Here is a 15,919-nt window from a genome sequence, read left to right on the forward strand (position 1 = left end):
CAGTAATCCAACAAGGTTTGCAAAAGTAAACCTACCAGTAACACACTGGATTTATTTAGTTCTTTATGGGTTTCAAACTTGCTTTCTCATCTATTTTCTCTTTAAATCTATCAAAAGGTTGGCAAGATAATAGCATTAACCTTGGTGAAGTTTCAGGAACTATGATCAAGCACGAGGCCTATGATGGGTTGAGCATGTGAGAACTTCAGCCCTTGTCCAAGGATCACAGCAGCGGTAGTCGCAACAACACACAGCTACCAGTTTGAATCTGTGTCAGACACCCCAAGTGCTTTATGGGCAAGATTGTTCTGAATGCATTTCTCGGTGCCTTATTTTCATGAAGTGCATGTGCTTATTTTCATGAAGTGATGTCCCAAAGGTTGTCTATGGATCAATCCCATATGTCCAGTTCTGTCTATAAAACAAAAATTTTATAGCTTCCCTTAATCTTGCTCTCCCACATTTCCAATCCAATATAAATTTTATCAGCAAAGTCCAGCTGATTTTACAAAACAAAAATAAGTTTGTATCTTTTAGTTTTATCAAATAATGATACAGTCCATTGAAGTCGGTGTTTTTCTTATCCCATTTTACAGAATTAGAAAACTGAGATTCTAGGCTTGAGTGATTTGTGCAAGTGCATCAGGCCAGTGAGTAGTGGGGCTTAAATATTAGCATAAATCCATTCAAAGGTCAAACCTATCTTCTCTGTCTCTAGAGTCCAAGTGGTTGGTTATAACTACCATTTGTTAAAGATGTATCAGGTTCCAGACTCTGTGATATGCTCTGCCTTCATGATGTCATTTATCTTCCCAACACAAGCTGTTACACTGGTGCTTCAGGTGGCAAATTGATAATCTACTTTCCCACAAAAGGCAGACTCAGAGAGGTCATGGAACTTGCCCACTGCAGACTGTTCATGACTGAAGCAATTTGATCCCAAACTCTGAGGTCCTACTTAATGTGTTAAATTAGTCCCAAAATTGGAGTTCAGGAAATTTAAAGACACCAAGGAATGTGAAGTCAGGTGGGTACAGGGCCAGGGCTAATAAGAGCCAACTCCTTGCACTAGATTATACCATAAGCATGAGGTGATGTTGGCCTCCTCTGTGGACCAGTTATACCTCCCTCGCCCTCTGGCCTCACCCTAACCTTGCACACATCATTTCCACTTCACCTAGTGATTTAGCTACAGGGCTGTGTCTTCCCACAGTGCTGCATCTATACCTCCTCCATGGCTACCGCTGCCTGGACAGGGAATGGGTCCTCCACACCCTCACTCCCAGACAGACACCAGTCACAATCTGCTGGGAATCTGCTGTCTGCTGAAGTTCAGACAGACACATGACCATGACCCTATCATCCTGGCTGCTAATAACTAAGACAAACCTTCCCATGCACTCAGTACCATTATGACTTTCAACCTTTTGATAACACACATTTCAAACTAATAGAATGCACAGTCTCAGACAAATCCTACCCATCCCCCTCACTGATAAATCTTACTCTACTGGCAGTAATGTAGCCCTTCCAGATATTTTAAATTAAGATTGAGAAAGATGTGTTTTTACTCAATTGAATCACAGCATTTGGCTGATATTTTTTTGGCCCTTCATATTCTCCTTAAATTGATCTGCTAATTGCAGATACTTTCAGAGAATTACAGCATGTGTTTTTATTACAATAAACCCACTAGTGTATCGTTGTTGTCAAAGATTCACAAGTATCTTTTTTACCAACCCCAGGTTAAATGTTGAGTTGGTTCGAAAATACGAGTTTAACTGAAGAGTTTACTTGAGTGAAAACATTGCGTATGTATCTGGAGAACCAGGGACAGGATAGATCCAGTTGTTCAGTTTTTATTCTTGGACTATTTTGAAATCTCTAGTTGTGCATGATAAAATTATTTATTAGAAAATGTCAAATGACTGAGGAATGTTAAAACATCAAAACAGCTTTGTGTTGTTGTAACGCCACTGTTTACTAAGGTCCTTCCTCTGAGATCATTTGGTTTCTTTGGTGATGACTTGTTTGGAGTTCTATGCCTGAGGAACTGTCAAAAGGGATGGCTGTGTCCCTCAGTCATGGCAACAAGGCCGAGGTGGTCGCAAGGCAGGAAAAAAGCCACACGCTAAGGGATGAGTGGGGGCCAGTCTTCACTCGGATAAGGTAAATGTCCCCGTTGCTACAAGTTTAAAGGTCTAGAAAGACTGGATAGACCACAAGAAAGGAGAGAATGGAAATGCCAGCAGGAAAAAATAAGTGCCTTGGATATAACTTCAGTGTCTTTTGCTAAGTCAGAGTGACAATGAAGGGGAAATGAGGCCAGCACTAGGTGCCCAGAGCCATCTGTGTGAGGAACACCTACTCCAACAGAGACACATGAGGGATGTCAAGTCCAGAACGTTCACTTCCTGCGGCTATCACATAAACTCAGGCATGAGCAAGAAACTCAGGCTGCCCTTGGGTTTGAAGGTGAGGGCTGTAGTGGGGTAAGTGAGAGACCAGGAAAATGAGGCAAGAGCTAAAGGAATAACCTTCAACTTCCAACTGCAGAATCATAAAGAAGTTGAAAAGAAATAAGGAAAGCAAAGTACAAAAGTTGTACAGAGTGACAAAAAAAAAAGTAGCTGTAAAAATTTCCCTTGTGTCTAGCACTTCATTGGAATTTATTGCATTTTTATTTGATTGCATAATATATATTCCAAAGAAAGAAATGCTACTAACTTATACCTTCCAGGCACGGGGAGTTACCTAAAGGAGATGTGTTTGTGAGGGAACTCATGCTAAGAGCTTTCCATGTTCTGTCATCTGCACATCAGATAGATTTTTCTTACGCATGTTTCTTCATTTCCTTTCACAATGCTTCTGTATGAGGATGCCCAGAATGCTCTCTGGAATGGGTAAATATTATCTCTTCTGAGTAACTGGAGTGCTTTTATTCCACAGATTGAGACATTCATAAATGTTGTCTGTCCTTTTCACTTGCTACTAGAAAGTTTGGAGCTAAGTCTGCTCCTAGTTAAAAAAAAAAAAAAAAAAGCTCATATTTTTTTTTTTATTTTATGGTGTACATGTTGCTTCAACAGAACTAGAAGTATATCTAAATAAATATACGAATGTGTATTCCCAGTGCTAAATGATGATTTCTTGTCTTACAGACTCTGAATTGTGTAATTACATCATTGGTTGCTTTAAAAAATACCCTTTCCTGAATAAAGAAATGGTTTCCATTAGCCCCTTAAACCATCTCAAATTTCAAATTAAAGTCCAAGAAAAGATACCCCATTTGGTTAGTAAGTTAACTCAGTGTTCCATATTTGTTCAAAATATGTGCTTCAAATTTTATCATAAGTATTCAAAAAGAGGAATGATTTACAAATGGAAAGAAGCTGGAATTCTATCAGTCAAGTACTGTGCTCCGATAGGTCTTCATTGGTAACTGCCTGTGAGGTCGTGGGGTTTCCCCAGATTCCCACTCAGTCCTAGAAGACAAATTTGTAAATGAGAACACAGTTCAATTCATGTAAGGCTCAGAGGGCCCTCCTCAAGAGTGAGGGGCAACAATCAGGCTCGAAAGCCCACTTTCCAGGCGTTTCTAACAACAACAGAACTCTGAGTGATCTGACTATGCAGCACCTGTGGCGAGTTGGCCGTCTCCACCCTGAGTCCCCTGCACTATCTGTGATGACTTCTATTTCCGCTTTGAGAGTGCTTTTGGTGCCAGCTAAAGCAGTCTGTGTATTTCTACTCTCTCATCTTTGCCCTTCCTAGTCTCTGGACCCCAACCTGCCCCTAACCCATTCCTCTCCATTTGACACTGGCCTCAGCGCCTACCTTCGAATCTGCCCTACTCTCCTGTATCTCTCGCCTATAAACTTCATAGCTTCTACTGTCACCCTCTTATCCTTGCCCCTGTCATTTATCATGTCACACATGAGGCACATTTTTCCAACTCTACATTAAACCTCTAAATCTAACACTGGTCAATCATTGGCTCACTAAACATCCACTGGGGGATAAATGGGAGAAGAATTCTTATTCTCCTTATGCACAACAGTGTCTGGCATAATCTGGCTCCTTAAATGTTTGCCATTGATGATAACAGTCAGATTTTCCTCTCTCTACAAGCCCACTGCACTTAATGTCCTTGAACTTTTTATCACAGTAGCTAAAAGCATTGTTTAATTATTTTAACAAAATAATCTGGCTGTATTAGTTATATAATAATGTAACATTATTGACTATATTACTATATTATTAACTATATTATATTGACTATATCATTTTTTCTCTTCTTAGATTTTAAAGAAATCCTGCATTGAAATTCTAGCAGCTGAGCCATCCACCATATGCGCAGGAGGTAAATTGAAATGAAGTGCAATTTGCTTTCATTCAACTGATGATATTTTGGGTTCAAATCACATGTTTCCTTCATTGCAGGGAGAATTGGAGAGGCAAGGCAGAGAGAGAGAGGATGGGTAGAAATTTCTAACTCAGTTTGCTTCTAGAGAAAAAGAAGAAGTGATGTCAGTTATTTGAAAGTTTGAAAAAGTTTGTCCAAATTTCTCCTTTTGTGGGACCTAATTACAAAAAAATTGTATAAACGCTGTCTTCTCGAACTACTACTGGCGAGTAATAACCACCACCAACCTGCCTCTGGGTAGAGGTGGAGTCATCATACATTTTCACAAAAAAAAATCTACAGAAGCCAGATGATCCCAGTGGTCTATGGCCCGTGATCAGACTACACCATAGACCTGCAATGTACTTGATGCTGGACTTTCTCCATAATTAAGAATATTTTTCCTAATTGTTCATTATAACAACCTCATAAAGTCATGGCTTGCAACTTCAATTGTTCTGCTAAACACCCATTATAATTTTGTCATTAATACAAAAAGTATAATTCTTCACAGAAGAAGACTTCTGTGGAGCATAATATTTTATCTGTGATAAAAATAGGGGCCTCGTTCTTGTTTCATAATGTAACAAGCTGCCTGAAACTCCAACCATGCTGCTCTCTTCCGATAATTCTACAAATTTCCCATTACTTTTCTTTCCTTCCTATAAAATGTATTTTTAACCAGCTACTACACACCAGGCACTGTGCTGGGTGCCAGAGCTAGAAGAAAGATAAGCCCTTTGGGTGAGAACTTCTGCCCCCTGGAACTAGAGTCTTCCACTGATGAGTTTCCCTATTGATGTCACCTTTCTAGCCCCCAAAATACCAAGAGCCAGTCATTTATTACCAATAAAAAATATATCATGCAACCCAAATAAGACAGTAAACGTTGAAAGAATTCTCAGGTCTTTTAAACATTATACTTTTCAATGCCTATGGCATATTTTATTATCATAAATGAGATAATTGCCTGAAGATTTTCTTCCTGTTTCTTGGCTGTGTTCTAGGACAGCTGAAAGACTTGCAAGGACTTAGACACTAAATATTCTGTGCCAACATCAAAACATTAAGTATATATATATATATAAAGGTGCTAGCAATACCTGGTGCTTGATTACATAGACACATACACGCATACATAAACACATACATATATTACAAACAGGCATGCATGCAAACTTATATATAAAATTATCAAAACATTTGATGATTATTCAGAAATATGTGTTCATTTCCTCACCAAGATCAGTTAAAATATATGACCTACCAATGTTGAAATAGTTTTCTGGCAATACAGACATTACAGGAACAACTGTATTTGCCACAGGGATTGATCAAGGGAGTCTCTTTAAGAAAAAAATAATTCAAACCTTTATAAATTTGGCAGAAATGCATAAGCATGTGAGCACAGCACCAGGGCCTGATAAGGGACCTGTGCATTGAGGAGTCTCTTTAGTCTACATTCATTTCAGAGTAAATGATCTCAGGGCTTTGTGTGCTTCTTGTAGAATAAAGGGGCAGGTTATTTAGATTAATTTAACCTGGGTGTGTGTGTGTGTGTGTGTGTGTGTGTGTGTGTGTGTGTGTACATGTGGAAACTTTATAGTTCCCTAATATTAAAGCCATCAGAAAACAAGAAGTCCACTCTTTGGGTGATTGTCCTATCCATGAAGAAAAACCAGACATTCTGTTTAATGATCCTGCCAGATGTGTTGTAATCATGAATGCGTCAGAAAGTCTGAGGACAATGAACACAATTTCTAATTCATTGACATAATCAGTTCTTTTCCTTTATGCTTCTTGAAGCAATAATAGCAATAAACATGTTGTTATTTCTCTCTATTCTGCTTAGCAGAGTGTCTCGTACTTAACAGGTTGTCAATAAAAGTTGACTTAATGTCCTGATTCCTATATTCCTTCGAAACAGTGACCTTGACTTTTTCTTTTGACTCTTGTTAATTCCGTCCACTTAACCATGCTAAGCTAATATACCTTTGTGCTGCCTAATTAAAATAAAGCACAATTAGAAGTCAGAAGCCAAAGATGATAAAACAAGACCAAAATAAAAATTGCAACCACTTAGGGAGTAGAAAGATACCTTCTTCAATAATCCTAGACTCAAGTAAACCAAAATCTGCCCCATATACCATCAAGTTGTTCAAGACAGTAAAAACATCTAATATGTAAAATTAATAAATATGACACAGAAATATTAAAACTTACATGATCTGATCCTTGAAAATTCACAGATTCTTCATACATTTCTTATTAAATGGAAACTAAGAATCAATGAAATAAAAAATAATGAAAGGACTTTCCAAAATCTAAGGAATATACGAGGAAAAGAAGATAACATACCTCCAATAATTCACGCAAATTAAAGCAATTCAAAACTGGGCGTGGTGGTGTGTGCCTGTAATCCCAGCTCTTGGGAGGTTGTAAACAGGCAGATCACTATGAGTCGGACCTAGTAGTGAAATCCTGAACACCTGTAAGCCCTTCCCTAAAATACAAAACATAAAAAAATGAGCAGTTCAAATGATAAAATATTTCCAAGAGGTATTTCTTTAGTAGAACCAATAAAATAGACAACTTTCTAATCAATCCAGCCTAAGAAAGCTTTCTTTTGATATTTTAAAAATTTCTTCCGTATATGTCATATCACATATTTATAGGCAAATAACCATTTTCTGTCTCAAAGCAAAGTGTCCAATTATATTTCCTTTATTTTTTGCAAAAAAAAAAAAAAATACAGGACACAAAGATGGAAAGTAGTCATAGGTTTTGAAAAAGGCAAGCTCCTCTTTAAATCCTAATCATTAGGATTATAATATATTAATTACAGAATAACTTTACTAAGAAGAAAATGAAATTTGCAAAGATGTCCTCCCTTCAGAAGCTCCTCCACAGATGTCCCTCCTGGTCTGTCTGTGATGCTTCTCTGGAGTTAGCGAGGCCTTCGGGAAGTGTTAGCATCATTTCCTTCTCCCACGGTCCTGAGTGCCTGTGGGATAGAGTGAGCCATGATCCCTGTGATTTGCATTAGGCTACTTGTGGATCTAGGGCTTACCGGAAATTTATATATAAAAGTGCTTCCAAAATCATAGAGTGTTGTACAAATAAGGTGGCACTAGTGTCATCAGCATTGCTTCAATGAAGATTAAAGGTCAGTGTTGAATCATGAGGCCAATAATGTTGCATCTGGATGAGAAATGCATGCATGTGTGTCTTTCCCCTGAAAAACATTCAGGGAAGACATTGATATAATTTGGAAACTCAGTATGTGTTGAGAGAGAAAGTTAATAAGGAAACATCTATTTCCATTTCTGAAGTATAATGGTTATACCAAGCTTTAGATAGATCTGAGAAGAAAGCAGAGTTCTTTTGCATAAAAAAACCTGGTCTCAGGCTAGAAACATAGCTCAGCAGAACAAGTGCCTGCTTGGGAAGTGCAAGGTCCCGGGTTCAATTCCCACTACCAAAAGAAAGGAAAAAAAAAATTTGTCTCTGAGGCCATCCTCTCACTCTTGAGTTATTTCCCTTCTGTGGCCCCAGAGAGCCCAGCTTAGGGCCCAACCCATGCCTGTCCTGCTGCAGGCATTCTATGCTGATTGCATCTCCCCAACCCAGCGACCTCAGCGGGCTCTCACTCCAACTCTACACCAGCAGTGGGTCTAATAGAAAACTGAGCTCTGATAGTGCCAATGAGATCATGCACTGGGTGAAAGAAAACTGTAATCCAACCCAAGTCTTTCTATATGTAAGGTTCTAAATAAGGTGAAATTGAATAGGACAAATACAAAGTGCTGGACTTGATCCCAAATAGTTTGGATTAAGGTATTAAATGGCTGGTTACTTTTCAATGGCTGAAGAAACAAGTACCCTGGAACTATTATTCATTTTAAGAGTAAATCCTACTGCAGAAAAACAGTGGAGAGAATATCTAATCAGATCTGGTCAGAAAGAACTGCAGCCAGTGTCACTGATCCAACTACCTGGGGAAAGGAGCCTTCCCATAATGCCTCCACCTTCTGTGCTTATAAAGTGGCAAACTGGTTTCTATCTAGCCTATGTAGACCTTTTTGATCTGCACGGACTTGTAAAAATTTAAGCATCTCTAACTATTGTTGATGATCTTTACTAATCTCAGGAAATAAACAGGATCGAACCTGGCTGGCCCCTGAGACCACTGGTCCTTCCCCTTTGCTGCCTTCTTATGCCAAGATGTGTTATTTGTTCAGTGATTCCATTAGCTTCTACTGAGCTCATCTCAGCCTTGGGATGGACGCAGCCAAGCATTCAGAAAAAGATGGAAACAGTAGCTTATGCTGTCACAAAACATAAGCTGCACCTGAGAATAAAGTAACAAAAGAATCATAATAAATGTATATTTTAAAGACATCTTTAAAGGGTACATATCTTCAAGGGTTAATTAAAAACAATTTGCAGGTACAAAATTCCTCCCTTTACAATACATTTCATTTTATTGATGTATTTTTATAGCACATAATAATTACATTCAGGGGGATGGGGGAGTTGGTGCATGCTCAGGACACATCTCAATTCCTTTTTCATACACTTTCCCTCCCCTACACCTCCTGGGCTCCTTACCTTTTGCAAAAGATCTCACTGTTTCCTATTTAGCTTTTATTTTCTTCAAAAATACTTATGTTTGGGATTTGTCATACAAGAGAAACTATGCAATCTTTAAGCTTGTGTTTCTGATTGATTTCACTTCAAATTATGGCCTTAAGATGCCTTCACTTTCCTAGAAGTTTATACTGCTTTATGACAGAGCAGTATTCCGTTGTGTGTCAACACCACAAGGTCTTTATCCATGCATATGGGATGGGTGTGGCTATTGCTTCCAAGATGGTTCTGCTACAAACAATGCTTCTGTATCCGTGGCTACACATACATCACTGTAGAGTGATGTTTGTAACTCTTCCAAAAAGATACCTAGAAGCTTTTCTTAAAGCCCAACAATCCCTGGACACGTTGTGTAGGAGCTATCACTCAATTTTAATTTGCCAAAAAGCATCGAACTATACATATTTTGAAAGGTGGAGACCCAAGGCTTTCTTGACAAATGGAGTTAAAGCAGTGCATTCTTGTTCCCGTGTGTCCTGGCCCATGCTAGAAGATCCACTCAGCAGCATTTTGTTATATAACTTTTTAGTGCAAAGAGCTGACATTACAGTCAGGCTGCTGGGTCAGATGTTTGCACTCTTCTGGAAACCAGCTGTGTGCACCGACACAGCAACTGCACCAGGCAGGGCGGAGCTTGTCTCTGTTCCTCTTGCAGCCCAAAACATCCTCTCCTCCACATTTTCTCCTGGCCTAGGGGGACTGAATTGCTCTGTTTCTACCATGGTCATATCATGGATTCTTGCTGTCTTCCTTTCTAAACTCCTTCAGAGTGGGCCAAACAGACACATATGCAGCTGCTTTTACAGAGGACTCAGTGTCTGAACCAGTAACGCGAAAACATGGCATTAGGGACAAGTGCTTGGTGTGCAGCTTGCTTTTTCAGAGTCTTCTCTCACTGTGGTGATGCTTGCATAAATGAGATGTAGGCAAAGGCAGAAAACACTTGAAAGCAACAGCAATGTCACACAGCAGATGTCTATATATATGGCTTTCAAACAGGAAACAAATTGGTTTTTACAAGCTTGACTGGACAAATAACTTTCTTCCAAAATGCTTGACACTTAGTAAAATACATGCTGAACCTCCTGAGTTATCAGCCACATGCTGGCAGGCTTATGCACAAAAATACCAAAGCCATGTTTCCAAACAGTACCAACATTCAGGCATAAATCCTTAATATTCATAAGATTTATGGTCATGAAAAATAGTATGTCCATGGCTTTAATTATTGTAGTGCAAAGCTAAGGTACCAAACCCTTGAGTACAAATCTCAGTTTTGCTGCTTACTAATTATATTACTCAGGGTAAATCATCAAAACGCTGTCCCTTAAATTCCACTATTGTTAAGATCTCTTACACTTCTGAAAGCATCCTCTTATTTATATTCCTTGTGGTTTGTGCAGTGCCTCTGGGTCCTTTTGCTTATATCCCAGCCAGCTTCACTTTTCTGTAAAATCAATGAGCCTACCTGTAACTACAATGAACTTTTAAAAAGGTCACAACTCCAACTTTGAAGCTGTTCTGTCACAAGACAATGAATATCCAGTTTAGCATAATGGTTAGGAGGATAATGGCTCAGTCCTCTGGGCATGGTATTTGGTGCCTGTCAGACCTGGATATTTGGTTCTGCTGCTGACGGCTACTACTGTATGACTGTGGAAAAATTAAACTGCTCAGCTGCATGAATGTCAGTCTCTCATCTGTACCACTCTGGGCTGCAGAAGGCAGAAGTGACGTCAGACATGTACAGTGTTTAGCACTGGGCCAGGCATCCAATAAGGGAGCAATTACCCACCAGTTATTATGATCTTGGCAAACATGGCCTCTAAATTAGTTTCTTGAGAATGAAAGTGACAGAGGTTTATAACATTTATTTAACTTTCAAAGAGTCCCATATGCCTGTTCTCCAACAAAGCATTAGTTTAAGATCCACTTTCACAAACACTGCATTTTCTTCCTCTGACTTTTAGTCTATTTCCATTTTTTATGTGCCGCATAACATTATTCCAAGCTCCACTTTTTATACACACAAGGATGATAAAAACAAAAAAATAGAGCTTTGACCTCTAGCTAGCATCACGCGTAAGTATATTTCTAAGCAGTTAGCTGATTAATTAGTTGCAGGGCTATTGTAAAGAATGATGTTTTAACCTAATAAGGATTTTATTCTTATGTATTAAATGAACATATATGATGCCAGTGTGAAATTAATATACAGATCTCTCTTCTATCCAGAGAGAAATGAATACATTAAGGGTTAATAACAGCTCAAGCAGGTCATGCCTGACAACTGACTGCTGATACACAAGCATTGCAAGACTTCACTTCATTGCTAAGTACAACTATTATTTCTACAGTACACCTACTATGTCAGCAGAATTAGGAGTGCCACAGATGTAGGAGTGCCACCCAACTGAAGTACTGTTTTACTCTTTGGGGAAGAAGACAAAAGAACAACACCAGACATTACATAATTGCGTACTGCAATCAATGTTAAGCACTAGCTGTGGATGCCATAAGGTGGTGTTTTCCAAAAACGTGAGGCACCCTGGACTCTAAAGAAATCCTTCCAGGGGATTCCAAAATATGAAGCAGACTCAAGAAGAATTCAGTTGATTGAAGAACTTAAGAACTACTCCCTCTGGTTCCTTCTGATAATTGTATTAAAGCCCTTGCATCTAGAAAATGAGTAAGATTTGAATGGACAAATTGAAAGGAATCGGGCATTCTAGGTAGAAGGATCTCTAAGAACGAAGGTAGAAAGGTGGAAATTTAGAAGTAATAAGCCCTCTTCATAAACAACTAGTGAGAATTGGCCAGTAAGGAAATGGAACACAAAACACATGTGGTTATTTATTGTTTCCAACCTGATCTGGTTTTTGAGTAATTTAACCCTGGTGAAATAGTTACCAAATGCTCTAAATCAAGGCATATGGGAAGCCGAAGGTCGATGGTCATGTAACAGGTCTTGTCATTATTCTTCATTTCAGAGTCATTTCAAGTTGTCGTGAGAGGAAATGGCTTCCGACATGCCCGAAACGTGGACAGAGTCCTCTGCAGCTTCAAGATCAACGATTCGGTCACACTCAGTAAGTCCTTGCAGAACTCTCAGGGTTTCTTCGGCCTGCTTGGAGGTCCAGAGCATTCCCCAGCCAGTCTTCCAGCAAGGCACACACAGAAAAGTTGCAGAAAGGTCCTCCCGGGTGGAAAGGCCTCCAGCAGGTACACAGCTAGTCCTATGGTGGGCTCTGCCCTGAGGATGCCTCCCATGGATAGCAGGGCAAGGCTGAGGGTGAACTCCAGCAACCCTATGTCATGGCCACAAGCAGTAGCCCTGTCCTAAGGGAACAGCTGGGAACTTGCTTCATTGTCCCCTGCTGACTGTCCACCAAGTCAGCTCTGTGGGTGCTGACTAGTTAGGGTTTGTGGAGCTTGAGGTTTCTTAAAGTATTGGAGACTCTCTCCAGGATGAGAATGAAAAAGAGATGGTCTAAATGTATTCATCATGAACAAACCTAGAGCCAAACTACCAGGCTTGCATGTGTAGATTCTGGAACTTTCTCTTTACTCTGGATGATTCTGGCTTGGAGCAGCCAAGAAACTCTCATCATGGTGAATACCTTGCATAAAATACAGGAATATGGAAGTAAAACTAAGTGCATTTCATGAGAAAAATGAATTATCATAATGTTGGAACCTCCTGGAGCCATTTGTAGCAGGCGAGTTCCTAACTGAAAGACATGTGTGATTCATGAGGCCATCCAGGCGAGGTGGGGAGGGCTGAGTTGTTTAAGAGGACAGATGCCAGAAGCCCTGGTTATTATTTGCATCTGGCATCCATCGCATGGAGAATTATTGACTCCATGTCTGCATTAATAAACAATGGCCACAGTGGACTGCTTTTTCCACAGCACTCTGCACCAGCCGTCATTTATCTTTTTACCACAGCACTCTTACCCTATAGAGGGAGCAAAGATGACACGAATTCACTCTCACAGCTCTGTCCTCCTGAGAGCCCAAGGAAGGGGGGGGGGGGGTGTCGGATGCTGGTTTTAAAGGACAATTGAGAGATATGCCAGGGGGTTTCTTCCTTGACATCTTAAAATCTACTCAGATATCTAAGAGAGATAAGCAGTGGCTTCCTCACAAACATCTGGAGTTCTTGACCTTGGAATAACATTGAACATTGGAAACATTCAGTTAGTTTTCTTAAAATTTGAAAATGTTCTCCCATCCAAAAGGTGAGCGCAGTTTGAAAACATTTCGAATGTGTCTGCATAGTCTCAGTGGGAAAGTTGGGCCCATGCTCGCGACAGAATTCTTTTTCCCTCCATTTCAACTGTGATGTCACCTCAGTCTGCATTCCCTCTCCTGAACCAAAATCCCAAGTCTAATCAGAAACTCCTGAGGACTCACACAGATGGGAATGAGGCAGGGAAACAGCCAACGCCACAGGCAGTTGCTAGAAGGATTCCGCGAGGCCCTGTACATGCAGATGGGCTGTGGATTTGTAGAGTAATGTCTTAAAGGCCTGTTTTCAAAATTTTCTCTGAAACTTTCCTTCTTAGGAAACCAGCTCATCCCCTTTCCCCTGCCTCTCTTCCTGTTCTAATGTGTGCTTGCCAACACACGTGCGGCATCTCCACCTCACCGATACATGCTATGGGGTAGAGAGTCCAACTATGCAAACTTAACTGTGCTTCCGGTACAGTTGTCCATAGATAAGAGGCACTGAATTCATCCCGCTGTGTGCTGCACCCAACAACCCTCAATGCTAATGACAGCTATCAAAATATTCTAACATACTAGAGCTTGAGGACAACGCTTAGTCTGCATTTGTTAATTCACTTATTCAGTTTCTGTTCAATAAATCATGTGGCTAAAAATCCAAGAAATTTATAAATAAATTTTAAAAATTAGTACATTTAGTTCTATTTTTCTATCAGCCTGATGGATAGATCAATCTCTGTTGATGCCTCCCTGCAAGATAAAACATATTTAGATTCTATTGTAATAGCCAGTTTTCATTCCCAACTGTATCTTAAGTCCTAAGATGCTGTCTGTTATCATTTTTGTTTTTTTCTCAAGATTTTTCTTAATACTGTATTGCATTATATTTTGTATATATATATATGCTGTTATTAATCAGAAAAAGACTAAGTGGCTGCCTTGGCAAGTACAGGGACCAGGGTTTGATCCCAGTCCCTCATGCTGTGCCAGCCCTGCCCCTGGGGCATGCTGAGCCGGCATCCAAGTCCAGGATTGCTGGTGCACACCTATAACCCAGAACTGGGGAGGCTGAAAACAGGAGGATTACTGTGAGTCCAAACTTCGTAGTGAGAACCTGTACCAAATACATAAAATGACAATTTTTTTTTAAAAAAGACAAAGCCTGAGTCTCTAATAATGATGCTAAGGCTGTTAAGGCTGTAGCTACTTCAAACATGATATGGGTCTGAGTCTCCACAAGTCATACAGTGTTAAGTTATATGAAGAAAAATCATGTAAAGGAACAACTTGGAAAATTGTATTTTGTGGGCCATCCAAATAGCTCAGCAGATTAAAGCACCTGCAAGCAGGTACAGAGTCTGGAGGTTTCATCCCCGGGCCTACAGGACTGGCCCTGCCCCCAGGGCGCACTGAGCCAGCAATTGAGACTGGGCATGGTGACGCACGTCTGTAATCCCAGCACTTGGCAAGCTGTAAAGAGGCGGATCACTACAAGTCTGATCTAGTAGTGAGACCCTGAACACCCTGTAGACCCTACCCTAAAATACAAAAAAAGAAAAGAAAAGAAAAAATTGTATTTGTAGGGCCATACTAATACGATTTTTCTAAGCCTTTTAGTAGGCTTATCAATAAAATTACAGCTATAAAGGGATATATATATATATATATATTCCCTTTTTAAATAACTATAAGAAGTTTTACAGATTTATCATGCTAAGGTACAAATGAAGCATCACTATATTTGTGTTAAAAATTGAAATTGGCTGGGTCTGATGGTACGTGCCTGTAAGGTCAGCACTCTGAGAGGCTAAGGCAGGAGGATCCCATGTTCAAACCTGGATATCTTGGTGACTAATTAAGATCTGTCTCAAATATAAAAAATAAAAGGGCTGAGGGTGTAGCTCAGTGTAAAGGCCTTGGGTTCAATCCCCAGTCCTCGTTGAGGAGGGGGAGAATAAAAATTATTTAGAAGGATTCTGATGCGAAATATAACTGGAAAACAGAAACCACATGTTTGTATCTACTCTTCTCCCACTTTTCTGGCCTTGATTTTAAAATAAAATCAACACATAAACCATTTAGAAACTATAATTTCTGGCTTATGATCAATATAACAAATTCAGAAATTCTGTATAAAATATGATTTTAAAAACCATAACATGTGACCCATCTAGAGGGAAAGAAGGGGAAAACCCCCCAGTGCAAAAGAATGGAAACCCAGCAGTAGGTCAAGCCATGGAGCTCCAGGCCAGGGAGTCTGCAGGCTCAAAGCCTCGCATTGATGCAGATGTGGGAGCCCTGGTCTCTGGTCATGGAAGGCACTGGGACTGCAAGAGCAGACATCCCTGCAGAAAGCACATTCTGGAGGGTTACAGCACATGTTAAATGCAGCAAGGAAACAAAGTCCATGGGTGTAATGATGTGATGCTTCCCATGTGATGCAGAAGCACCAAGTCAAGAATGCACCCCCCAAATGTGTCTGTGGCCACCCTGAGCCTATGACCCTGCAGAGGCCACAGGTCTCCATCTACCCAGTGGATGCCTTCCACACAACCCAAGCCCATAGCACATGTAGCCAACAACCCCACTGGAAGATAAGCTCATCATGCAAGTGACAGGTCACACAAAGGTGAA

General features: G+C 40.0%; 1 protein-coding gene across 1 annotated transcript in view; it reads left to right on the top strand.

The window, feature by feature from the left end:
• Antxr1 (anthrax toxin receptor 1) overlaps positions 1-15,919 on the top strand; it is a 236,553-nt gene that overhangs the window by 98,219 nt on the left and 122,415 nt on the right. The window contains exons 9-10 of the mRNA XM_004634035.3: positions 4,303-4,363; positions 12,046-12,144. Of these exons, the coding sequence (XP_004634092.1) occupies positions 4,303-4,363; positions 12,046-12,144 (160 nt within the window). The remainder of the gene's footprint in view (positions 1-4,302; positions 4,364-12,045; positions 12,145-15,919) is intronic.

Source organism: Octodon degus, unplaced genomic scaffold (assembly GCF_000260255.1).
Source record: "Octodon degus isolate 3935 unplaced genomic scaffold, OctDeg1.0 scaffold00058, whole genome shotgun sequence".
NCBI classification, from domain to species: domain Eukaryota; kingdom Metazoa; phylum Chordata; class Mammalia; order Rodentia; family Octodontidae; genus Octodon; species Octodon degus.